Source organism: Erinaceus europaeus, chromosome 2 (genome assembly GCF_950295315.1).
Source record: "Erinaceus europaeus chromosome 2, mEriEur2.1, whole genome shotgun sequence".
In the NCBI taxonomy this organism is placed as follows: Eukaryota; Metazoa; Chordata; class Mammalia; order Eulipotyphla; family Erinaceidae; genus Erinaceus; species Erinaceus europaeus.
Window position 1 is genome coordinate 34,742,560 of NC_080163.1, and position 27,376 is coordinate 34,769,935.

The window sequence follows — 27,376 nt, forward strand, 5'->3', positions numbered from 1 at the left end:
TATCTTACTGTGCTAGGATGAATATGTGGAAATAATATGCTCTGTTAGTAAAGAAGGCACAACATTCATGATTCTAAGAGGTGACTTCTGGGGGGTGGGCGTGAGACTAGAGAGGAATGAGAAAATAATGAAGAATAAAAGGTCAAATAATAAACTGGCAAGAAAAGGCCAGAGTCAAAGGGAGTGGGGACAGAAAGAAAGACAGGAGAACAAGATAAAGGGGCAGAGAGAAAAAGAAATAGAGAACTTTAGTGATGTGTCTTTAGTTTAATATAATTAGACCTTTGCAGTGATTTGTAGGGAGGTTTGGGAGATGGTAGTGAAGTGGAAGCTGGAGATTGTCAAGAATTTTATAAGGAATTTTGATATCTATCTATCTTTCTTAATTTTTTTCTTTCTTTCTTTCTTCCTTTCTCTCTTTACTCATCTCTTTCTTTCTTTCTTTCTTTCTTTCTTTCTTTCTTTCTTTCTTTCTTACTTTGCCTTCAGGGTTATCGCTGGGGGCTCAGTGCCAGCACTACGAATCCACTGCTCCTGGAGGCTATTTTTCTCATTTTGTTGTGCTTGTTATTATTGTTATTGTTGTTATAGCTATTGTTGTTGTTGGATAGGAAAGAGAGAAATAGAGAGAGGAAGTGAAGACAGAGAGGGGGAGAGAAAGATAGACACCCACTTCACCGCTTGCAAAGTGACCCTCCCCTAAGGGTGGGGAGCTGGAGGCTCGAATTGGGATCCTTACACGGGTCCTTGTGCTTTGCGCCATGTGAGCTTAACCTGCTGTGCTACTGCCAACCCCCTGATTTATTTCTTGAGAAGAGCTCAAAACAGGATACTTGCATGGGTCCTTGAGCTTTGTGCTATGTACATTTAACCCGGTCACCATTGCCCAGTCCCCTCCCATAACTTCTTTATCCAGTCATCTGTCAATGGTCACTTAGGTTGCTTCTGTATTTTCAGCCTCATAGCCTTTATTTAGATTGTAAATGAGAGCTGACTATACATGTGGATGCTACAAACTTCAGCTGAGTCACATATGCCTTTAAGTTTCTCACATACAACACATTCAATATCAATTGAACAAAAATTTAAAATATTACCTCATTTGGAGAATTGCCTTGCAAGCTTGATACAGTAACAATTTCATCTGAGTTAACATAATTGCTGACATTTGGAACTAGTTCTTCAAAAGATGCTTTTTGTACTGAGGACAAATCAATCTATAAAAAAGAAAAACATTACTTTTGTAGAAGTTAAATGTTGAAAAAATTATTTTAAAATAATTAAAGATATGTTAAAAAAAGATAGTCTCGGGAGTCGGGCGGTGGCACAGTGGGTTAAGCGCACGTGGTGCAAGGATCCCGGTTCGAGCCCCCAGCTCCCCACCTGCAGGGGAGTCACTTCCCGGGCAGTGAAGCAGGTCTGCAGGTGTCTATCTTTCTCTCCCCTCTCTCTCTGTCTTCCCCTCCTCTCTCCATTTCTCTCTGTCCTATCCAACAACAAAGCAACGTCAACAATGACAATAATAACCTCAATGAGGCTGCAACAACTAGGGCAACAAAAAGGGGGATAAAATGGCCTCCAGGAGCGGTGGATTCATGGTGCAGGCACCGAGCCCAGCAATAACCCTGGAGGAAAAAAAAAAAAAAAAAGATAGTCTTTTGTGGTGCATTATCTTAGAGCTTGATATAACATTTTTTTCTAAATTAGAACAAATTGATGATATTGGAAACAGTTCTGTGAAATCCATATCAACCTGGGGACAAATCTATTATGAAAAAGATTAGGAATCTAGGAGGTGGTGCAGTAGGTAAGCTTTGGAGTCTCAGATGTGAGCTCCAGAGTGATGTTCTGGTTCTCATTCTCCTCTCTGTCTCTTATACATTAATAAATATTTTTAAAGATTAAATATTATTTTATTACTATATTTATTGGATAGAGATAGAGAAGGAAGGTGGACATAGAAGGAAAGAGAGATAGAGAGACACCTACAGCCCTGCTTCACCACTCGAAAAGCTTCCCCCCTGTAGGTGGGGACTGGAGACTTGAACCTACATCCTTGTGCATTGTAGCATGTGTGCTCAACCAGATGCACCACCACCTGGCCCCAAAAGAAGATAAAATATTCTTTAGCTTTAAAGATATCTAAACAGAATTAAAAAATATTTCTTTACTGGGGGATTAATGTTTTACAGCTGATAGTAAATATAATAGTTTGTACATGCATAACATTTCTCACTTTTCCACACAACAATACAACCCCCACTAGATCCTCTGCAGTTCTGTTCCAGGACCTGAACTCTCCCTTCAACCACCTATCCCAGAATCTTTTACTTTGGTGCAATACAGCAACTCAAGTTCTGCTTAGTGTTTTTTCTTCATCTTGTTTTTCAACTTCTGCCTGTGAATGGAATCATCCCATATTCATCCTTCTCTAAATAGAATTTTTACTTACCACAGTATTGTATACCTTTCTAGTATCCATTCATCCAGTACATATATACCATGTACACATTAAATGAAATCAACCTACCCAACACCACTTATACATCCTAAAACATTTCCCCTCCTCTTCTTTTAAATATAACCCCTCCCCAGAATTCCACTATTGCCTTCTTTTTTAGATGAAATACTTAATTTAAAACAATTGCATGTTAGACCAGAAACTATCAAATACTTAGAGGAAAACATTGGTGGAACACTTTCCCACCTAAACCTCAAGGACATCTTTGATGAAACAAACCCAATTGCAAGGAAGACTAAAGCAAAAACAAACCAATGGGACTACATCAAAATTGAAAAGCTTCTGCACAGCCAAAGAAACTATCAAACCAACAAAGAGACCCCTCACCGAATGGGAGAAGATCTTCACATGCCATACATCAGATAAGAGACTAATCACCAAAATATACAAAGAGCTCAGCAAACTTAGCACCAAAAAAGCAAATGACCCCATCCAAAAATGGGCAGAGGATATGAACAAAACATTCACTACAGAGGAGATCCAAAAGGAAAACAAACATGGAAAACTGCTCCAGGTTGCTGATTGTCAGAGAAATGCAAATAAAGACAACATTGAGATACCACCTCATTCCTGTGAGAATGGCATACATCAAAAAGGACAGCAGCAACAAATGCTGGAGAGGCTGTGGGGACAGAGGAACCCTTCTACACTGCTGGTGGGAATGTAAATTGGTCCAGCCTCTGTGGAGAGCAGTCTGGAGAACTCTCACAAGGCAAGACATGGCCCTTCCATATGACCCAGTAATTCCTCTCCTGGGGATATACCCCAAGGACTCCATAACACCCAACCAAAAAGATATGTGTACTCCTATGTTCATAGCAGCATAATTCATAATAGCTAAAACCTGGAAGCAACCCAGGTGCCCAACAACAGATGAGTGGCTGAGAAAGCTGTAGTATATATACACAATGGAATACTATGCAGCTATTAAGAACAATGAACCCACCTTCTCTGACCCATCTTGGAAAGAACTAGAAGAAATTATATTAAGTGAGCTAAGTCAGAAAGATAAAGATGAGTATGGGATGATCCCACTCATCAACAGAAGTTGAGAAAGATCAGAAAGGGAAACTAAAGGCAGGATCTGATTAAATCGAGAGTAGGGCACCAAAGTAAAAACCCTGCAGTGAGGGGGAGGGTGGACATTTGGCTTCCCGTGGTGGTGGGAGGTGGGGGTGGGTGGGTGGAATGGGACACAGTATTTTGGTGATGGGAATGGTATTTATGTACACACCTATTAAAGTGTAGTCATATAAATCACTATTTAATTAATATGAGAGGGGAAATTGATTGTATGTCTCGAACTTTTTATAACACAGACTGAGTCTTTTAAATACATAGAATGAATCTTTGATATGTGCACTCTCTCAAAAGCCTACACCAGGTAGAACAGAAGCAACCGGTGGCACAGCTATATACAAGATACTGGGTATTATACAGCAAACCCTAACAAAGGGACTTTTCAAAGTTAACCCAATTACCAAATAATGTGATGATAACAATAACTGTCCATTGTCTTCTTGAACCCTAAGACAGCAGGAACCTCACATTTCCACTATAGAGCCTATATTTTCCCCAGTCCTGGAACCTTAGGGTGGGGCCCACTTTCCTGCATGCTTCTCCCAATTCATATCAAATAATATTGCATCCTCCGATTGCAACCTCATCAACGCAATGAGTGCCACCCCAGCATGCTTCATTTCAGACTGTGTCCAGAGACGTCAGGTGTGGAATGACAACCCTTCAGCTTCATTACTTGGGTGAGACCTTTCCTTTCATAGTATTCTCTAATTCCATCCCAGGTGGTTCACTTCCTAACAAAGTCCCAAACCCTAGATATAGACAAGGTGCTAGGAGATAGAGCATATGTTCACACATATGCATAAACTAGGGCAAATATATACATGAAAGCAGTAGTACAGTAGAGTTTGCAGTAAGTACCCCCCCAACACTGTCATCTGCACTATTCCAACCTTTGGGTCCATGATTGTTCAACAATTTGTTTGGCTTTGTATGCTAACTCTCTTTTCAGCCACCAGGTTCCAGATGCCAGCATGATGCTGACCAGAATTCACTGGACAGAAGACCCCACCAATATGTCCTGGAGCTCCGCTTCCCCAGAGCCCCACCCTACTAGGGAAAGAGAGAGGCAGACTGGGAGTATGGACCGACCAGTCAATGCCCATGTTCAGCAGGGAAGCAATTACAGAAGGCAGGCAACCTTCCACCTTCTGCAAACCAGAACAACCTGGGTCCATACTCCCAGAGGGATAGGGAATGGGAAAGCTACCAGGGGAGGGGATGGGATATGGAAATCAGGTGGCGGGAATTGTGTGGAGTTGTACCCCTCCTATCCTACAGTTTTTGTTAATGTCTCCTTTCTTAAATAAAAAAAAAAAAAAAAAGAAAAGAAAGAAACCAGCAATCTGTGGCCTGGGAACAAGGAGCTCCCCTATCCAGCAAAAAAAAAAAAAAAAAAATTAGAGCTCTATATTAAAATTAATGAGCAATTTCCTCCCCCAAATACATGTAAGCATGTATGTATTTGTTGTGTGTATGTGTATATATAGAGTATACATATAATTACTATTTGTATTCATAGATACTTATATTAAATATATGCTTTAAAAACAATTGCAGTAATATTAGTTTATAACACTATATATTTTAGAAGTACAATTTTATTCTTTATTTAGTAGAAGCTAGTTTTGGAGTAAACTAAAAGGAAATTAGTCTCAAATTCATGTGGTAATCAAATCTAGACCTTAAAATTCGAAGCAATTAAGTGTTCTCAAAAGCATTTTATTGGGAGTTGGGCAGTAGGCACAGCAGGTTAAGCACACATGGCGCGAAGCACAAGGACCAGCTTAAGGATCCCGGTTTGAGCCCCCTGACTCCCCACCCGCAGGGGAGTCACTTCACAGGCAATGAAGCAGGTTTGCAGGTGTCTATCTTTCTCTTCCCCTCTCTGTCTTCCCCTCCTCTCTCCATTTCTCTGTCCTATCTAACAATGACGACATTAATAACAATAATAAAATAACTACAACAGCAATGATAAACAAGGGCAACAAAAAAAGAAAGAAAAGGGGCCAGGTGGTGGCACACCTGGTAGAGTGCACACAATGCACAAGGACCCAGGTTCAAGCCCCTGGTCCCCACCTGCATGGGGAAAGCTTCACAAGTGGTGAAGCAGGGCTGTAGGTGTCTCTCTGTCTCTCACCCTCTCTTTCTCCCCCTTCCTTCTCAATTTCTGGCTATCTCTATCCAATACATAAAGATAATAATAATAATAATAATAAAAAACAAGGGCAACAAAAGGGAAAATAAATATAAAAAAATTTTTAAAGTATTTTATTTATCAAAGACACTAATCTGGGGCCAGGTGTGGTGTACCTGGTTAAGCACAAACACTATAGTGTGCAAGGACCTGCTTCCCATCTGCAACGGGAAAGCTCCTTGAGTGGTGAAGCAAGTCTTCAGATGTCTATCTCAATTTCTCTCTGCCTTTAACCAATTATAAATAAATAAAAATATATAAGAAAGGAAAATTGAAAAAAGATAAAAAAATAAAAACACTACTCTGTACATGTGGAATATAAGAAAATAATTTTCCATCTGATAAGGCTCTGGTATCTAAATTATACTTGCAAGCCATCTATCAGATAAAGGCCTAAATTACATAAAAAACAGTTACAATTCATCAACAAAAATAGAAAACAACCTAATTAAAAAATGGGCAAAGCATCTGAGAAGACATTTCTCCAGAAGACCTGCAAATGACCAATAAAGTTCATGCACAAATCACAGTAAGATACCACTTTATATCCCAAAAGGTTAAATAAGTGTTGGCTGGATATGGAAAAATCAGAACATTTATATACTTCTGCTGAAATTTTTATTTATTTTGTCTTATTTTTGAAGAGCCCAAATCTTAAGCATGTGTGATTTCACCATTCCAGGCTGCTTTTTCATTCAAATAAGGAGACATACTGAGAGAGTGATAGAGAGGGAGAAAACTCTCAACACTGGGGGATAGATGGCACCTCCTATGCAGAGTGAGGGCTCAAAACTGGGCCACACATAGCAAGGCATCTACTCTGTTTGGTGAACTATCTCTCTGGCCTATTGCTGGAAACTGTAAATGATTAAAACCATTTTTAAAAATGGTCTCAGCACTTTCTCAAACAATTAGCCATATAACCCAGCAATTTTGCTTCTAAATTTCCCAAGAGAGATGAATATATGTATCCAAAGACAACCTTTTATAGCAGCATTTCATAGCCCAAAGACAGCGATATACCAAAAGATCATCAACAAAATAGAAAGTTATTTGGCTATGAAAAAGAAACAGATATAAGCCCTGGGTCAGATAGATAGGGCTTATTTATAGTTAATGGTATTTATATACATTCCTCAGATTTGGGAGCTACTTTCTTTCCTGATCCAGCTCTCTAGTCCTATGCCCAACTCTGACACCATCTTTCCAGAAAATACTTTTCGCCTACCTGCATGTTAGGTATCAGGCTCAGGCAAAAATTGATAAAGTCATGGGTCCCTTGGAATATACATAAAATAGTCTTCCTAGTTTCTTCCTACATAAAGACCTTTTGTTCTGTCTGCTCTATTCTTCCCTTAGGTTCCTAATTATTAAACAACCTGTCTTGATTTCTATCTTACTGTGTTTCAGTCACCAAGTTGCAGATGCTACCTAATGCCATCCTGACTTCCCTGGGTAGACAATCTTAACCAGTGTGTCCCTAAACCTCACTTCCCAGAGCCCTGTACCACTAGGGAAATATAGAAACAGGCTGGGGGTATGGATGGACCTGCCAACTTCCATGTTCAGCAGAGAATGAAGCCAGATCTCTCAACTTCTGTACCCCATACTCCCAGAGGGATAAAGAATAAAGAAACTTCTAATGGAGGGGATAGGATACAGAACTCTGGTGGTAGGAATTATATGGTATTATACCTCTTATACTACAATCCTGTTAATCACCATTAAATCACTAATAAAAAAGTAAGTCACAGAAGGACGAATGGTATATGAGGCCATTTATACAAAGTAGAACAGTCAAATGCACAGAAACAGGATGTAAAATATTGGCTGCTAGGGACTAAGGAAGAAATGGGGATTTATTACTTAATTGGTAGGGAGCTCTGTATATGAATGGTATTAATGACTGTATAACAATGTGAATGCATTTGAACTGTATAATAAGAATGCTAAGATATATGTTGTGTGTATTTTACTGCAGTGGAGGAGGCAGAAGAACAAAGTAGAAGGAAGAATGAAAGGCATAGGAGAACCAGCACCATTACCTGGTTAGTGCTGCAGTATTTTTTTAATTGCCACCAGAGTACACAAGGCACTGCATGCCAAATCCACTGCTCCTGATGATGTCCTTCCTCCCCCCCTTTTCTTGTATTTGATAGGATAGAAATACATTGAGGAGGATAGAAAAAAGGAAAAATGACACCTGCAGGGTAGAGGAAGAAAGAAAGACACCTTCAGAATTGCTTCACTACTTGTGAAGCTTTCTCCCAGCAGTTGGGGACTAGGGGCTTGAACCTAGGTCCTTGTGCACTGTTATACTGTGCACACCACTAGGTGTGCTACTACCTGCCCTAGTGTTGCAGTGTTCTAATCTTTGATTTATCTACTGAAGCATATAGGGCAGAGAGATAGCATATTGGTTATGCAGAAAGACTTTCAAGCCTGAATCTCCAAAGTCCCAGGTATAATCCCCCAACACCATATGCCAAAGCTCCTCAGTGGTTTCTCTGTACTTCTTTCTCACTAAAATAAAACAAAAATATTTTAAAAAGAAGTATATAAAGAACTTTCAGTGAAAATGTGTTTATGCAACTTAAAAATACAGACTTTTTAAAAATTTATTTTTTATTTAAGAAAGGATAAATTAACAAAACCATAGGGTAGAAGGGGTACAACTCCACACAATTCCCACCACCCAATCTCCATATCCCACCCCCCTCCCCTGCTAGCTTTCCCATTCTCTATGTATATGCAGTATTACCCTAATATAAGACAAACAGAATAATAGGGGGGAGGTAGAGGAATCAAAATAGACACTACAAATATCAGATGAAAATACTTACTATTAAACCAGATGTTTTAGAAGATGGAGTACTTGTTAACAGGCCTCTGCTTTTCTTATCAGGAATATTGAAATTAATGTTCTATCAAAGTTTCACAAAAAAGAGGTTGAATAGCAGAAAGAAAGAAATTTACATATTAAAACAAAATGTAAATATAGTAAGTCACATAATGATGTGCATACTAATAAAACTTTAATCTGCTGATTGAATTTTACTTGAGTTTATTTTTTTATTGTCAACTATTTCTGAAGCTATTAAAATATACTTAGCAAGGATAATTGGCATAAAACACATAAGTTAAACCTAAATAGATACACTTCAAAGCTAAAAAACTTAAAAAAATGTTTCTTATATGCTTCCACCATTTTTTTTTCCTTCAGGGTTATTGCTGGAACTCAGTGCCTGCACTATGAATCCACTGCTCCTGGAAGCTATTTTTTTTCCCTTTCGTTGCCCTTGTTGTTTATCGTTATTCTGGTTATTATTGTTGTTATTACTGTCATCATTGTTGGATAGGACAGAGAGAAATTGAGAGAGAAGGGGAAGACAGAGGAGGGAGAGAAAGATAGATACCTGTAGAACTACTTTACCACCTGTGAAGCGACCCTCCTGCAGGTGGGGAGCTGGGGGCTCGAACCAGGATCCTTACTTGGGTTGGTCCTTGTGCTTTGCGCCATGCGTGCTTAACCTGCTGTGCTACCATCTGGCCCCCTTTTAAAGTAAAATACACATTCTTTTTCTATTTCTTGAAGATGCAAAAAGGCTGACAAAGAGAGACAGGTAGAAAAATCAATGAAGAATTAGAGGAATATCATACACACACACACACACACACACACACACACACATATGGAGAGAGAGATAGGCTAAAAGTATGAGAGGAAAATACAGAGTGACAAGAAAAGAAAGGACAATAGAGGAAGGTAGAGGAGGGTAAGGGAAAAGGTGAGGGGACTGAAGGAGGATGGAAAAACAGAAGACAGGGAGGAATATTAAGAGGAGAGAGGCAGAGAAGAAAGAGACTGAGTACAAAGATGGGTTGGCAGAGAAACAGAGTTAGAGACAGGGAAGATAGAAGGGTAGATAGAGAAAGATCTAGATAGAGAGAGATAGAAGGAAAAAAGATAGAGTCTAATACTGAGAAGCAAAGTTAAGATGGATAGAGTCAAAGAAACAAGCAAATACGAGAGACACAGTGGAAGTCATAATCTATAGCTGAGGGTTCTGCAGCCTCATTTGGGTGGCCTGTGTGGTGGAGAAAAAAGGGGCACAGGTTGAGGAACAGAAAGGTCAGGTCAGAGCTATACCATACTGGCAATTTCACTTTAAGCACAGCAAGCAATGAAGGTTGTTCCAAGTGCTGGAAGAAAAGAGAAAGGGACTTAAAACCTCTCAGTCTTTGACTCAGGGAATTTAGCCTTCCGAATTTAATGCAAGGACACAACATAAAACAGAGCATTTGTGACCACAAGACAACACAAGAGCATCCCCCCACCCCATCCCATCTGCCCTTGAATCATAAACTGAAGCCTAGACATTGTAATAGCACCACCTGCTGGCCATTAATAATTACTGGATTGAATGGTACTGAGAGAGGGACCTCATAACACACCATATACAATGGTTAAACCAAGAGGAGACATTGGAGAAATAAACCAGGTAGGATAAAAGTCCAGACAACCACCCCCTTGCAAAAAAAAAAAAAGGTTTTGAGGACAAGATCCAAATATTAATTGAGCTATTAGTCACAGGAGTGAGGAAAGAATTTGAAAGAATTGTCATCAGAAATACAGAAACAACAAATGAGACTCTGGAAGAAAACACTAATTATTTCAAGGTTATTAGAGAGCTGAAAGCTTAAATAGCTGAGCTAAGAACACAACTAGTTGAACAACCTAAAACAGTATCAGAACAGGGTCACAAAATAGATGAACTCCAGAAAATAGTAGAGGGGAGAGAGAATAGAATCAATGAGGCTGAAGACAGAATTAGCAAGATCAAGGGCAAATTAGAGACAACTAAAAAAGAAGTAAGAGATCTCAAAAAGAGATTAAGACATACTGAAAACAACAACAGAGACCTATGGGATGACTTCAAAATAAATAATATACGCATTATTGTCTTACCAGAGGAAGAAAGAGAGGGAGAGGAAGAAAGCATTCTTCAGACCATAATAGCTGATAACTTCTCTAGTCTAGACATCAAAGACATAAAGGTTCAAGAAGCCCAGAGGCTCCCAAACAGAATTAACCTAGACTTAAAGACACCAAGACATATCATATTTAGAATGGAAAGGAATAAGGATCTTGAATGCTGCAAGAGAAAAACCAAGAGTCACCTACAGAGGAAAACCCTTAAGATTAGCAACAGATTTTTCCACACAAACACTACAGGCCAGAAGAGAATGGCAAGATATCTATCAAATGTTCAATGAGAAAAGATTTTAACCAAGAGTACTGTATCCTGCTAGACTGTCATGCAGACTATATGGAGGCATAAAAATCTTCTCAGACAAGCAACAATTGAAAGAATCAACTATCACTAAGCCTGCCCTGCAAGAAGCTTCGAAAGGTCTCTTATAAACAATCATATCGTAAGTATGCCATATATCAGAACACTCTAAAATTTTAGAATAATGTATTGAAATATCTTCATTCTATAATATCAACAAATTCCAATGGCCTGAATTCACCTATTAAAAGGGATAGAGTTTGGAAGATGTATCAGAAAAGAGAACCTAACAATATGTTGTTCGCAGGAGTCCCACCTAAGTCAACAAGACAAACACAGACTCAAAGTGAAAGGATGGAAAACTACCATACAAGCCAATGGACCACAAAAAAAGGGAAGGAACAGCTATTATCAATCTGACATGATAGACTAGTTTTCTCTAATAGTTTAACTATTTTTACATTTATTTCATTTCTCTTAAACTCCTAGCTTCTTTTCATAGTTTAAGTTAGGGTTCACATTTGGTATTGGACATTTTATAGGTTTTGATACCACTGGATGCATGAAAGCATTCTGTATACAGAACAGCTTCTCTGCTTTAACAGTCCTCTCTGATCTACCTATTAGCAACTGTCACCGTTTTGTTTCCATAGTTTTGCTGTTTACAGAATCTCAGAAACTTGAAATGATACAATATGCACTTTAAAAGAACTGGATTCTGTCACTTAATAATAAGCATTTACCCTCCCTACCTACAGGGGAAAGCTTCATGAGTGGTGAAGCAGGTCTTCAGGTATCTGCTTTTCTCTCTTTCCCTCTCTACTGATAAAGTGGAAAAAATAGTTATCAAGAACAGTGGATTAATAGTGCAAACACCAAGCCCCAATGATAACCCTGGAGATAAAAAGGAAAAAAAAACAAAGTTATCTCAGACCTTTTAACTTTTGCTTTTATGTGGCTTAGGGTAATGAACTTTTTGCTTTTTATGTGGCTTAGGTAATTGTCCATATGTATAAGGTCCTTATATATATGAACAATACAGTTGAACTGTCTCCCCAGCTCAACTTTTTTTTTTTTCTTGAGAAAAGAGAGAGGAGAAATAGACACACTGAGGAGAAAGATAGCTCAGCATCATTGTAAAATCCACATATCCACAGAGCTCGGCCCAGGACCTTGCACTAGACAAGGCCTGTGCTCTACAAAGTGAAGTAACCTTTAGCTCCTCTCATATCTTTTGTAGGATGACAGTTCATTTCTTTTAATGTCAGTTTGCCTATCTTGGTTACTTCTAAAATTTGCTAGTTGTGAAGAATGCTGCTTTAAAAATCCAGGGCTTTATTTGGGAAAAAGTTCCCAAATCCTTTGTATAAATACCAAGGAATGTAATTGCTAGGTTAATAAGTAAGAGAATATTTAGCTTTAAGAAAACACCAGACTCTTCAAAATGGTTGCATAATTCTGCCCTCCCTAGCAAGAGGTAAGAGTGCCTGATGCTTCACATCTTCACTAGTAATGAGTGTTGCCAGTTTGAAGATTTGATAATTTTATCTATATGCTTTCATTTCAAAATAAAAAACATCAATATAAGTAACATTACAGTATATAGATTTCAGGTCTATACCATTGAACATCAACGTGTATTTTTTTAAAAAAATATTTTCTTTATTTATTTGTATTGTTGTTATTGCCGCCGTTGTTGTTGGATAGGACAGAGAGAAATGGAGAGAGGAGGGGAAGACAGAGGGGGGAGAGAAAGACAGACACCTGCAGACCTGCTTCACCGCCTGCTAAGCGACTCCCCTGCAGGTGGGGAGCCAGGGGCTCGAACCGGGATCCTAACACCGGTCCTTGAGCTTTGTGTCATGTGCGCTTAACCCGCTGAGCTACCGCCCGACTCCCCATCAACATGTAATATACTGTGCTAGATTTACCATCTTAATTCTTATTGTATCTTTATTGTAACCAAACATTTGTTCTTTGTCCCAATTTACTTATCCCTTTTCCCCCTTTCCTTATAACCACTAATAGTTCTTATAGCCCCAAAGTGTATTTTTGTTTCCTAGTTCATTTTTTTTTTGTTTTCTCTATATACTGTGTATGAGTGAAGTCATATAGTGTTCATAGTATTTTGCTTTCCTCCCTTCCTTCCTTCCTTCCTTTTTTGCCTCTAAGCTTATTGTTAGAACTTGACACCTGCACTGCAAATCAACTGCTTCAGGTGGCCATTTTTTCCTTTTTTTTTCTTTTCATTTGATAGGATAGAGAGAAAATGAGAAGGAAGGGGGAGATAGAGAGGGAAAGAGAAAGATAGACACCTGCAGATCTACTTCACTGCTCGTGAAGCATCCCAGCAGCAGGTGAGGAGCAGGGGCTCAAATCTGGGTCATTTCATGTATCCTTGTGCTTAGTACTATGTGTGCTTAACTGGGCGTACCAATGGCCAGTCCCTTCATATAGTGTTTTTCGCTCTCAGTATGATTTACCCCTGGCATCAAATATTTTCTCCTTAAGGCCCCTAGAATATTAATCATGTAAATTTTAATTTCTGATATAATTCTAACAGGATTGTCATGTCTGACTCTGGTGATGTTCTATCTTTTGAGTATGCCTTAAATGTTTATGCTAAAAGACAGACATGATGCACTAAGTAATAAGAACTGTGGTGACTATGTCTTTTGTAATGTAGTGGTAAGGTTTGGGGGGCGATGAAACATTCTATAGTCTATGATTATATCTCAGTTTTCTTGGGGGGGGAAACTGTGAACTTAAGTAGTGATTCTCAATATTTTCCTACATAAATGGAAGAGAATGACTAGTGAGAATTGTAGTTGAGTAGTTTTCTCCCTCTCTCCCCACCACTCAAAAGGTAGAACTGGCTGGAGTTGGCTTCTATGATATGATACTATTTATATTCTCCTGTTTTCTCTGAATGTGCTTCCTTTTCCACTTGATTACAGTGGTTTCCATGGCTTGTTCCTAGAACCTCCTTTCTTCTGCACTCTATAGATATATACTCAAAGATAATTTCATTAATTTCCATGACTTCAAAACTACTTGTAATACTGTACACCTGTTTTCTTGACTTCCAGATTTTTATCCAGTCACTCTTCCCACATTTCCATCTTCTTGTACCCTCAGACTTCCTGCCCTTCCTATTACATTAAACAGTACTTTTTATCTACTGAAGTTGCTTAAGGCAGAAGCCCAAATTTTATCAGCTATAAAAAGGTACAGACAAAACACAATAATCACAAAACTTATCTGATGGAATGATACCTACTCAAATAGTATCTCTTGCTACATACAAAATAAAGTCCAAATTTCTCCCAAAGTTCTCTAGATACCAGGTTTAATGTACTAGTTCACAAGTATTCCTCAGCACAAAAACACTGTCCTGCCTACACTGTAAAATTCTTAACTTTAATGACTATCAGGCATTCAATTATTCAGAAGAAGTTATGGGCTGACAAAATAGTGTGCTATCACTTGGATAGTGTGCTGTTTTGCCATATACATGGCCTAAGTTCAAGGATGGCCTCCATTGCATTGAAAAAAATCTTCTGTGTTATGGTCTCTTACACACACAAACACACACACACACACACACACACACACACTCCCTCTCTCTCTGCCTGCCTTCTCTGTCTCTATCTGAAAAAATTAAAATAAGTTATAAAATTGTAAAATTTAATTATTTTCATTAACTTTATGAACTTTACTTTTTACTCATGTAATAAAAATGAAATCCAATTGCTAAAGCTCTAAAATGTTTTAAAATATCAACTTAAATGTCTGAAATATCTATTGATAAAATATCTACTATATTTATAATATTTATGGTTTATGTACTTATTCTATTTAATACTTGCTTTTTTCTTTGTTTTTTCAGGGGTTGAAGGGTAAGTTTTCCCAGTAAGTAAAATCTCACAAGTTGAAGTGTCTATAAATAAACATATATTTTAGTGTTCTATTATTTTACTTGTCATTAACTATAAGTATAAAAGTTAACTCACAAGTTGAAAAAAAAAAAACCCTCAAACCCTGATTTTGTGGATTGTCCCCTTGTAATAGTTTTAGAAGAAAATTTATTATATATTGAATATTCTGATATGTTACAGATAAGAGAAGTATTTTCAAAACATCACAGTGGTTGCACACAGAATTTATAAGCAAGAAGATCCTTTATATTACGAATAGCCAGAGCTTGGTGGTACTCTGATTAAAAAAAAAACACACAAAAAACAACTTAATCTCAAGGAAGACCTGGGCTGGTAGTGGGAGTGGTGTATAAATGCCTATCACAGAAAGATGTAAAATTGCACCCATGTAGCTACTACTTCCCTACTAAAACTTTTTTTTTAAGTTCTGGATTTCACAAGGGTTAATAAGTTCTATACGGGAGATTTGCCTTTTAATTAGAAGATGTGATTAAAATCCTCTGTTAATTGTCTTTCCATTTCGTCTCTCCTATACGTTCAAACTCTCCCACTCCACTGCAACATTTATTTATTTATCCATTCATTTATTTAATGTGGCACTTGGGAATTAACTCAGTGTCTTGCATTTATATGATAGTTGAGGAGGATCTGAGAAGCTTCCTGAGCCCAACTTTTCATTCAGAGAGGAGAGAAATAGGAGAAACCCCTCAGCACTGCTCCAACATCTATGGAGTCCTCCCCTCCCACCCCCCAGAGCTATCCATGCATTCCCATGTGGTGCCAGAGTTCAAACCTAGGGCCTGAGTATTAACACATGCACTCTACTGGGTGAGCTATCTCTTGTCCCTCCATTATTTTATGCAGTATTAAGAATCAAATGCAAGGACCTCAGCATGTAAGCCATGTGCTCTACTACTGAGCTATCTGCCCAGCCTCTTCTGAAACTTTTCTACCAGAAACTAATTATACTTAAGCCTCTCATCTTACACAAAACTTTATTTGGTGCTTGTTTTGGAAGCACACATACAGAAATTGCCATGATAGAGAGATTATTATGGCCCCTCCATAAAGATAATACATAAATTCATGAAGTGTTCCATATTTTAAAAAAATGATGGGGGTAGGAGATAGCTTACCCAGTAGAGCACACAGATTATCATGAATGAGGACCAGGTTAAATTCCCCAGTCACCACATGGTAGTATCACACAAAGGGGTGAAGCTGTGCTATGATATTTCTCCTTCTTTGTCTCTCTCATCTTCCAGGAGTTGTAGAATCATGCAGGCAAAAAGCTTCAGCGAAGAAATGGTAGCAACAAAATAGTAATAATAATAATTATAGGGGCCAGGAGCTAATTTGCCAAGTAAAGTATGAGCCTTACTCTGTTCAAAGTCCTTAGGTTGAGCCCCACAACCACATGGAAGAACCACAGCACTGGGGGAAGTTGCATGGATGGTGGGGCAATTCTGTGGCATCTCTGCTTCTCTCTGTTTCTCTTTTATCTCTATTTCTAAAATAAAGAGAAAAAAGTTAGTTTGTGAGTGGTGGTATCTTGCATACACAGAGGCTTTGCACCAACTTAGGGTGAATCAAATGATTTTATCTGTACTCCCAGCCCCTTTCTGCTATGTCCTTTCTCTCCTCTTTTTCATGGGCAGCTTTCTTTAAAAGAACTATTCACATATACTAATATAATTTTGTCTCCTATTTACTCCCAAGCAACATCGTTTCAACTTCCGCCAATATATACAGAAATCTTTCCTACCTCACTGAATCTCAGTTCAACAGACATAAACTTCCCCTCTGATTTATTTTGATGACTTTCCTTTAGTCCTGACTTTTCTCTTTTCCTCATTCTCCAGACTTAATTCAAAGAAAAAAAATATTTGTTGATTGTCTGCTTGGTGTCAATTTCACCCAACAAACCTACTTAATACTGCAGATTTGCCTTTTCTTTGTAACACCAGCCTTTTTTTTTGAAAGTCAATTCACAATTTTCCTCTTTTAGGTTATGCCAATAGTTTTCAATTCATTTCATTTTATTGTCAATACTGCATGGATAAATACAACTCTAATAGCATTTGTTTAAAACTTCAGTGGCACAAAGCGCAAGGACCAGTTAGGATCCTGGTTCAAGCCCCACGCTCCCCACCTGCAGGGGAGTCATTTCACAAGCAGTGAAGCAGGTCTGCAGGTGTCTTTCTGTCTCTCTTCCTCTCTATCTCCCCCTTCTCTCTGTCCCTACCCAATAACAAATACATAAATAAATAATTAATTTAAAAAAACTTCAAAGGCTTTTAAGAGTCATTAAGTTAAAAGAATAGTGGAGAAGCACCCAAATTGGTGGGTGGGCCTGGTGTGCAGACACCTATAATGAAAAGATAAGAAGTGGTGCCCATGTGACAATTGACTTACAAATCATTATTTCCTCACTAAAACAATTTATAAAAAGCTTTCTTTTTTGTCATTGTTAGGACCTCACCACTTCAGGCTGATTTTTTTTTTTGAGAAAAGAGGGAAGACACCACAGCAATGGTTTTCTCTAGTGCTCAGTAGAGGTATCCTCCTAAGTGATCTTGGCAGCCCAAACTCAAGTTTCTTAACTTGACATACAATTTACTATTTATTTATTTACTTATTTACTGCCACAAAGGTTATTGCTGGGGCATACCTGCATGACTCCATTGCCTCCAGAGGGTATTTTTTCTTTCCTCTAGATAGTGAGAAACAGATAGACAGAGAGAGGGATAGAGAGAAATATGTAGAAGAGAAACCCAAGCACTGTTTCACCACTTATGAAGCTTTATAAGCACTCCTAGATGGTGGCCTGGGGCATGAATCTGGGTCCTCACTCATGTTGTATGTGCACTCTATCAAGTGGGCCACCTCTAAGCACCCTACAAGTTATTTTTTTAAGTAATCCCTGTGTAGTTTACGTATTCCTAGTCTCATTGCATAGTGTATAAAACATAAAATACAGGATGTCCATATAAAAGTGAATTTCAGATAAATAATTTTTAGAATAAGTATATCCTATGTAAGAGTGCAAGCATGTGTACTATCTGGCACATAATTATATGTATATATGTGCATATATATTTATTAAATTCAAATGTCAAGCTTTTTATTACTAATTAAAATAATATATTACAATAAAATACACAATATTTCATAATAGTGGCATATAGGATACATTTTATTAATAAATTACATAATGATATTTTACAATTATTTGCTGCTTATCTGAATTCAAATTTAACTGGATATCTTTTTTTATTTCTTTATTGGAGAATTAATGTTTTACATTCAACAGTAAATACAATAGTTTGTACATGCATAATATTTCCCAGTTTTCCATTTAACAATGCAACCCCACTAGGTCCTCTGTCATCCTTCTTGGATCTGTATTCTCCCCATCCACCCACCCCAGAGTCTTTTACTTTGGTGCAATACGCCAATTCCAATCCTGTATCTTTAATTCTAAAGCTGGCAACATTCTTTAAGAAAGGCTAAATAATCCTTTTATCTTCAAAGGCAGAGAGAAGCAGAAGGTATGAAAGTTTTGTAGGAGATAAAATTGATACTGAGATTTGGTAATAAGTTAGATAATGAAAGTGTTAGAAGAGGAGGTATTGAGGTTGGTAGGCAGGTTTCTGGTTTAAGGTCCATTTGTTAACTGAGATGGAGGAAACCAGGAGAGGGTAAGGTTAGGTCTGGGTTGTTTCAGCCTTCAGTTCTCATCCTTATTTTATTCTTGGCAACTGTTGTCATAGTTACTTCTAAATATAGGACTGTTCATTTACATTATTTAATTGTCTTGATCCTACTAGTTTCAGTCCCTAAGCAATGTCATCTAATGCCATGACTTCAAAACATCTATATTCTGACTTCAAATATTTATATACTGTGCCCAGTTTCTTCCCTTAGAAACTCCTGTAGTCATATGTTTATTTATTTACTATCTTTCTTTTTTTTTAAATATTTATTTTATTTACTTATTCCCTTTTGTTGCCCTTGTTGTTTTATTGTTGTAGTTATTATTGTTGTCGTTATTGGATAGGACAGAGAGAAATGGAGAGAGGAGGGGAAGACAGACAGGAGGACAGAAAGATAGACACCTGCAGACCTACATCACCGCCTGTGAAGCGACTCCCCAGCAGGTGGGGAGCCGGGGTTCGAACCGGGATCCTTATGCCGGTTCTTGTGCTTTGCGCCACATGCGCTTAACCCGCTGTGCTACAGCCCGACTCCCTTTACTATCTTTCTTTTTCCCCAATGAAAAGAGCTCCTTTAAAGCAAGGACTTTGTCATGGTCCCCAGAAATTACAACAGAAGGTGTCACAAAATAGATGCATAATAAATATTTGCTGAATGAGTAGAACTAATGATTGGTGTCTGAATGATGGGTGTCCGGTATATCAGAGAAGACTTCTAGTAGGCAGTTGTATATAAAGATCTTAAGTCAGAGGTGGCTCAGGCCTTGTCTTGGCATGGCACCTACACATACAAAAGGTAGATTGAAAAGAAATTAAATATAAAATCTCACCTTGAAGATTTCTCAGTTTAAAGGCTCATAATAACAAATAAGATCACAAAGGAGCTAGAGAGATGGCTCAGAGGGTAGAGTGCAAGTTTTGCACGTCTGGGATCTAGGTTGGATCCCTGACTCAGCATGTGAAGCAAAACTCTGGTCTCTCCAAAAAATAAGAGAACTAATTTCTTCGTAATTGTTTATCTCTATTACTAGGTTATTGGGGTGTTAAGGATATGAATACAGCCATTTATTTCTTTATTCTTTTCTTTTCTTTTTCTTTTCTTTTGCCTCCAAGGTTATTGCTTGAGGCCTGTACTATGAATTCACTGCTCCTGGAGGCCATTGTTTCCATTTTGTTGCCGTTGTTATTGTTGTTGTTACTGCTGTTGTTGGATAGGACAGAGAGAAATGGAGAGAAGAGGGGAAGATAAAGAGGGGGAGAGAAAGACAGACACCTGCAGACCTGCTTCACTGCTTGTGAAGCGATGCTCCTGCAAGTGGGGTGCCGGGGTCTGGAACCCAGATGCTTACTCAGGTCCTTGCGCTTGGCACCACGAGTGCTTAACCCACTGCACTATCGCCTGGCCCCCCGCCCCGTTTTTTGCTTTGTTTTGTTTTTATTATTTTCTAAGATTAAAGAGACTGATATATCAGTGCAGTTGGAATAGATGGATTTATTCAAATAAGCAACATGTCAAAATATCCCAAAAACAAATTGTGACTTATTTAAATCACTAAATTGTAAAAAATAAAAACACAAAAGTATATATAGTTCTAGAGCCATTATTTTGCCTTACAAACTTTATAATGTTTTCTACAGTCAAAGTAAAACTTTTTTTTAAAAAAGAATTTATTCATTTATTCATGAGAAAGATAGGAGGAGAGAAAGAACCAGACATAACTCTGGTATATGTGCTGCTGGGGATAGAACTCATGACCTCATGGTTGAGAATCCAGTGCCTTATCCACTGCACCACCTCCCAGACCACCAAAGTAAAACTTTTTATTGACAAGACCTATGTAGAATCATCATTTTTATACTTTTAACACTTTCTCTTTCATAATTTCTTTTATTTACAAGGCCTGCTATTTGATCTGCAAAATAAATCCCTCTAGTACTCTTAGATGGTATATATTCTATTTGTTTACTTTTCTCCAGGGTTACTGCTGGGGCTCAGTACCTGCACTATGAATCCACTACTCCAAGTGGCCACTTTCCCTTTTTTCCAGTTTTTAGAGGACAGAGAGAATTTGAGAGGGGAAGGGAAGATAGGGAGAGAGAAAAACAGACACCTGCAGACCTACTTCTCTGCTCATGGAGTGTTCCCACTGCAGGTGGGAAGTGGCAGGTGTCCTTGAACACAGTACTGTGTGCACTCAACCTGGTGAGCCACTGGTGGTCCTCCCTACCCATGGTGTATGATCTTTCCAAAGATATGAGCTTTTGCTTCCCTAGTCCCAGGACCTTGCACCTGCATGATTCCACTGCTCCCAGTAGACTTTTGTTTTCTTGAGACAGGAGAGAGAAGGATACTACAGCACTATTCCATTATTTATGCCAGGCACAGTTCTCCCATGTGACACTGGGGGATTGAACCCTAGTCCTCAAATATGGAGAAGTATAAGCTCTATTGGATGAGCTATCTTCCAACTCCTACAAATTTAGTTTTTATAATTAGTTTAATTTCCCTTGGAAGAGAAACTTGGGCTGGCAAAATGGCTTACTTGGAAAGTGTACTGCTTTGCTATGTAAGTGACCCAGGTTCAAGCCTGGCCCCCCGACCATACTGAAAAAAACCTTTGGTGCTGTGATCTCTTTCCTTTTCTGCATCTCAGTCTTTCACTTTTTATCTGAAAAAGTTAGCTCTTCCTATCTAAAAATGTCTATCTGAAAAAAGGAGATAAATTATATCATATTATACCCATTGCCCCTTAAACAATACCTGGTGTTTTAAGAGGTCTCATTAAAGCAGTTTCTTAAGTAAATGGTGTACAAACTATGATTTTTTAAATCATACAAATATTCATACCCACCAGGAGAAAAGCAGTAATTCAAATTTACCCCCAAAACAGATGCTATAAAACTTGATATAGAAAATAGAATCTGAGCTGAGATCAATGAAAATTTAAATATCTTTCTAAATTTATTTTATTAATATAATTATTAATATATATTTACATAACATACTTAACAGTAGTAATATAGGCTACCTATAGTACAAGGTGCTTTGCTGAAGCTTTCATTTTTCAGTCATCATACTTAACTCCAATATCTGTTTACCTATTATCTTTCTCTCCTGTAACTCAAAATTATAGGTCAGGGAGAAAAATATATCACTCTAAACCAGTAGATAAAGAAACTCATACTCAGTAACTATTGCATTAATTAATGATGGAGGGCAGGGGAGGTGTCATAATGGTTATACAAAAAGATTTTCATGTCTGAAGTTCCAAAGTCCCAGGTTCAATCCCCTGCAATATCATAAACCAGAGCTAAGATGTCTCATCTCTCTTTATCTGTGTATATCTCATTAAAGTAGAATGAATAAAATGCACGTTTTAAAAATAATAAATTAATGATGGATATTGTGGGGATTGTTAAAGCTCACTTTCTAATATCACATAGCTTCAATTCTTAAAAAAAAAAAAAAACAAGCTAAAATGCACTCCATTGCCTGGGCTATTCATTTTCTTAGTATGTATTGCATCAAAACAAAAATAAATGCAGAAAAATGAAAATGATTGATCTCTCTCTCTCTCTCTTTCTCTCTCTCTCTCTCTCTCTATATATATATCCTGATTCTGAATTTGAAGTACTCTTTGGTTTTCGAGAAAAATTTTGGTCTGCAAATGTCATCTTTACATAATAAGAATATGACATATATGATTATATGATAGAATATAATAACTATATTCTTTTCAGTAATTTTTGAGAATTCTCAAATATACTTAAATAAGGATATTTATATGTTATTAATTATCATGTAGAAAAACTACATGTTAGAAAAATGTATATATATATATATATACATATATATATATATATATATAAAGTTTTATGTGTGTATATGTTTTGGTATGCTGAGATTTCATGCCTGCAGGATGCCACTGCTCCCAGCAGTCTCTTTTTAAAATGACAGGAAAAGAGAGAAAATGAGAAAGGAACAGAAAGAGAATAAGATATATTATAATACCTCCCATGCATGATGCTTTCCATGTAGTGACGGGATCAAACGTGGATCCCTGTACATGGTAAAATGTGCACTTCCAGATCCTGGACAAATAGTTTTAATAAATAAAATACAGTGCATATACTTTTTTCCTAAATTTATTCTAATAATATAATTATTAATATATATTTACATAACATATTTAACAATAGTAATATAGGGTACCTATAGTACAAGGTGCTTTGCTGACTTTCATTTTTCAGTCATCATACATAACTCCAATATCTGATTATCTATTATCTTTCTCTCCTGTAACTAAAATTATAGATCAGGGAGAAAAATATATCACTCTAAACCAGTAGATAAAGAAACTCATACTCAGTAACTATTGCATTAATTTTTTCATAGCAATATAAAAGTGTGGAGGACAAGACATGTTTAAGATCAGATACACCTGGAATTAAAACTCAGTTCTGCTACTCATATTTGAGTAGGCTAAGGAGTTACTTGACCTGGCATGAGTCTTGGTTATCTCCTTATATAAAGGAACTAGATATTTTGCTTCCTAAGATTTTAAAGGTAAGGATCTCAAGTAACATGAGAGATATTTGTTTTAAAAAATACTATTCTTGGGAGTTGGGCTGTAGCTCAGTGGGTTAAGCGCAGGTGGCGCAAAGCACAAGGACCGGCATAAGGATCCCAGTTTGAACCCCGGCTCCCCACCTGCAGGGGAGTCACTTCACAGGCGGTGAAGCAGGTCTGCAGGTGTCTATCTTTCTCTTCCCCTCTCTGTCTTCCCCTCCTCTCTCCATTTCTCTCTGTCCTATCTAACAACGACAACAACAATAATAACTACAACAATAAAACAACAAGGGCAGCAAAAGGGAATAAATAAATAAAATAAATATTTAAAAAAATAAAAAAAATACTATTCTTTTCTTTTTTATACACTTTGTGAATAAGTTCAGCCAAAGTTCAGCTTAATTTCTGGTCACAAAATAGGACTTCTGAGTCCTTAGCAAGATAATTAAGATGAAAACAAGATGTGAAAAGATCTTCTAAATTCTTATTATCAGCTTAATAAATAAACTTATTGGGTTGTCAGAAAAGTCATGAAGCAATTTTCTTTTTTTATGCAAAAATGTGTCATGACTTTTCTGAAAACACAATAGTAAACAAAAATGATTGTTTTCCTATAACTCCCTCTAAATTCACCCTACCAAAGTACTTTGTATACCCTTAAATTATCTTTTGGGTGTATTTAATAGTTATTTGAGGGGGAGCTAATAAATATCTAGACTATCACATCACCAAATTCTTATTATTCAATTTAAACGTCTTCCTTTTCAAAATTTATACCTAGTTCAGATGCATAACCTGCATGAGGAAAGCAGCCATGACTGCTTTTTTTCTTTTCCAGTACTTATTTATTTTTTTAACTTTCTTCTTTTTAAATTTCTTTATTGGGAATTAATATTGGTATGCTTCTAAATTCTGCTTCTAAGACCCCTTCTGTTTCATTGGTTTAATCCCCCCTGCTTAACACTGTATTCTATTTACATAACCACTGTTAACTAAGCACTGCCCTGCCTCTAAGGCATTGGTTTAATCCTCACTGTTTTTTTAAAAAATTTTTTTCTTTTCTTTATTTATTTCCTTTTTGTTACCCTTGTTTTTATTGTTGTTGTAGTTATTGTTGTTGATGTCATTGTTGTTGGATAGGACAGAGAGAAATGGAGGGAGGAGGGGAAGACAGAGAGGGGAGAGAAAGATAGACACCTGCAGACCTGCTTCACCGCCTGTGAAGCGGCTCCCCTGCAGGTGGGGAGCCAGGGACTTGAACTGGGATTCTCATCCCTGTCCTTGTGCTTTGCGCCACATACACTTAACCCACTGAGCTACCGTCCAACTCCCCTAATCCTCATTGTTTTACACGCTTTTTCCTTCTCCCCACCCCCTATCCTATGTACATCCTCTTCGGACCTGACTCTTCTGCCTCAGGATATATAAGGACAAGATTGTGATTAGAGATAGTTTAGATTGCTCTGTGTTCCACATGAATAAAGACTGAACTGCGTACCACTCAGCCATGAGTCCCTGGTCGTCTCTTTCTCCCACCTGAGAAGTTAGTCTGACAGATTAATGTTTTATATTCAACAGTAAATACAATAGTTTGTACATGCATAACATTTCTCAGTTTTCCACATAACAATACAACCCCCACTAGGTCCTCTATGTATACTATCATGCCACCTCCAATTGGGAGAGTTTGACTTCTTTTCTTCCAATTTGTATGCCTTTAATTTCTTGCTCCTGCCTGATTGCTATGGCAAGAACTTCCAACACTATGTTGAATAATAATGATAGTGGGCAGCCATGTCTAGTACCTGATCTGAGGGGAAATGCTTTCAGTTTTTCACCATTGAGTATGATGTTGGCTGTAGGTTTGCTATATATAAACTCCACTATCTTGAGGAATTTTCCATCTATTCCCATTTTTTGTAGTGTTTTGATCATAAAGGGATGTTGTATTTTGTCAAAGGCTTTCTCTGCATCTGTTTATAAGACCATGTGTTTTTTGGTATTGCTTTTATTGATGTGGTGGATCACGTTGATTGATTTATGTATATTAAAGCAACCTTACATCCCTGGGATAAACCCCACCTGGCCATGATGAACAATTTTTTTAGTATACTGCTGTATCTGGTTGGCTAGAATCTTATTGAATATTTTAGCATCTTTGTTCATCAGAGATATTGGTTTGTAGTTTTCTTTTTTGGTTGTGTCCCTGTCTGCTTTTGGTATCAAAGTGATATTGGCTTAAGAAGCTGGAAAGGAGTATTTCTGTGTCTTCAATCTTCTGGAAGAGTTTTAAAAGTAGAGGTATTAACTTTCCTTGAAGGTTTTGTAGAATTCATTTGTAAAATCATCTGCTCCATGACTTTTATTATTGGGAAGGGTTTTGGTAACTGTTTGGATTTTGATGGCTGTGATGGGCCTGTTCATATTATCTAGTTCCTCTATTTAATTTTGGAAGTTTGTAGGTCTCTAGGAAATTGTCCAATTCTTTTTATTTATTTACTTATTTATTCCCTTTTGTTGCCCTTGTTTTATGACTGTAGTTATTATTGTCATTGTTGGATAGGAAAGAGAGAAATGGAGAGAGGAGGAGAAGACAGAGAGGAGGAGAGAAAGACAGACACTTGCAGACCTGCTTCACCACTTGTGAAGTGACTCCCCTGCAGGTAGGGAGCCAGGGGCTCGAACCGTGATCCTTACGCCGGCCTTGCGCTTTGCACCACATGCGCTTAACTGCTTCACTACTGCCGGACTCCCTCTTTTTTTTTTAAAAAAAAATTTTATTTATAAAAAAGAAACATTGACTAAACCATAGGACAAGAGAGGTACAACTTCACACAATTCCCATGACCAGAACTCTGTATCCCATCCATTTCTTCCAGGTTCTCTAGCTTGGTGACATATAGTTCTTCATAGAAGCCTCACATGAATTTTTGTGGTGTCTCTTGCGATATCTCCTCTTTCATTTACAATCTGATTAATTTGGGTCTTCTCTGTTTTTTGTTTTGTGAGTCTGGCTAAAATAAAGGTTTGTCGATTTTGTTCACTCTTTCAAAGAACCAACATTTACTTTCATTGATCTTTTGTATGGTTTTCTTATTTTCAGTGTTACTGATTTCTGCCCTAACTTTAGTGATTTATTTTTTTTATATTTTATTTTATTTATTTATTCCCTTTTGTTGCCCTTGTTTTTTTATTGTTGTAGTTATTATTGTTGTTGTCGTTGTTGGATAGGACAGAGAGAAATGGAGAGAGGAGGGGAAGACAGAGAGGAGGAGAGAAAGATAGACACCTGCAGACCTGCTTCACCACCTGTGAAGCGACTCCACTGCAGGTGGGGAGCCAGGGTTCGAACCGGGATCCTTATGCCGGTCCTTGTGCTTTGCGCCACATGCGCTTAACCCGCTGCGCTACAGCCCGACTCCCAACTTTAGTGATTTCTGTCCTTCTGTTTGCTTTAGGGTTCCTTTGTTCTTCTTCTTCAAGGTATTTAAGGTGTGAAATCAGGCTGTTTAATTGTGCTTTTTCTTGTTTCCTAATGTGTGCTTGCATGGCTATGAACTTCCCTCTCAGTACTGCCTTAGCTGCGACCCAAATCTTTTGATAGCTTGTGTCTTCATTTACATTGAACTCTGGACAAATTTGATTTCTTCCCTTATTTCCTCTTTGACCCGGTAGTTGTTCAGTAGTGTACTGTTGAGCTTCCACTTTTTGGGACTATTACTAATCTTTTTTTTGATTGTTAAGTGTTAGTTTAATTCCACTGTGATCTGAGAAGATGCTTGGGATGATTTCAATGCTCTTGAATTTCCTGATGCTGTCTTTGTGGCCTAACATATGGTCTACCCTTGAGAATAACCCATGTGGATTTGAGTAGAATGTATATTCCAGTTTCTTGAGGTGAATGATTCTAGTTTATTTCCTCATTTAGCTCCCTCATATCTTTATTGATTATCAGCTTGGATGATCTGTCAAGTTGAGAGAATGGGGTGTTGAAGTCCCCTACTATGACTGCGTTGCTGTTAATATATTGCTGTAGCTCTTTCAGTAGATGTTTGATGTA

The 27,376-nt window shown here is 37.6% G+C and overlaps 1 protein-coding gene and 1 non-coding gene across 2 annotated transcripts in view; one reads left to right on the top strand and one right to left on the bottom strand.

Annotated features, from left to right (window-relative positions):
- The window catches only part of MEIKIN (meiotic kinetochore factor), a 70,410-nt gene that overhangs the window by 9,981 nt on the left and 33,053 nt on the right, over window positions 1-27,376 (bottom strand). The window contains exons 9-12 of the mRNA XM_060186390.1: window positions 16,412-16,540; window positions 14,962-15,032; window positions 8,642-8,722; window positions 1,098-1,217 (exon numbers count right to left, since the gene is read on the bottom strand). Of these exons, the coding sequence (XP_060042373.1) occupies window positions 1,098-1,217; window positions 8,642-8,722; window positions 14,962-15,032; window positions 16,412-16,540 (401 nt within the window). The remainder of the gene's footprint in view (window positions 1-1,097; window positions 1,218-8,641; window positions 8,723-14,961; window positions 15,033-16,411; window positions 16,541-27,376) is intronic.
- On the top strand, window positions 16,033-16,136 carry LOC132537307 (U6 spliceosomal RNA). Its single transcript, XR_009548762.1, has one exon. It is a non-coding gene; the product is annotated as a U6 spliceosomal RNA (small nuclear RNA).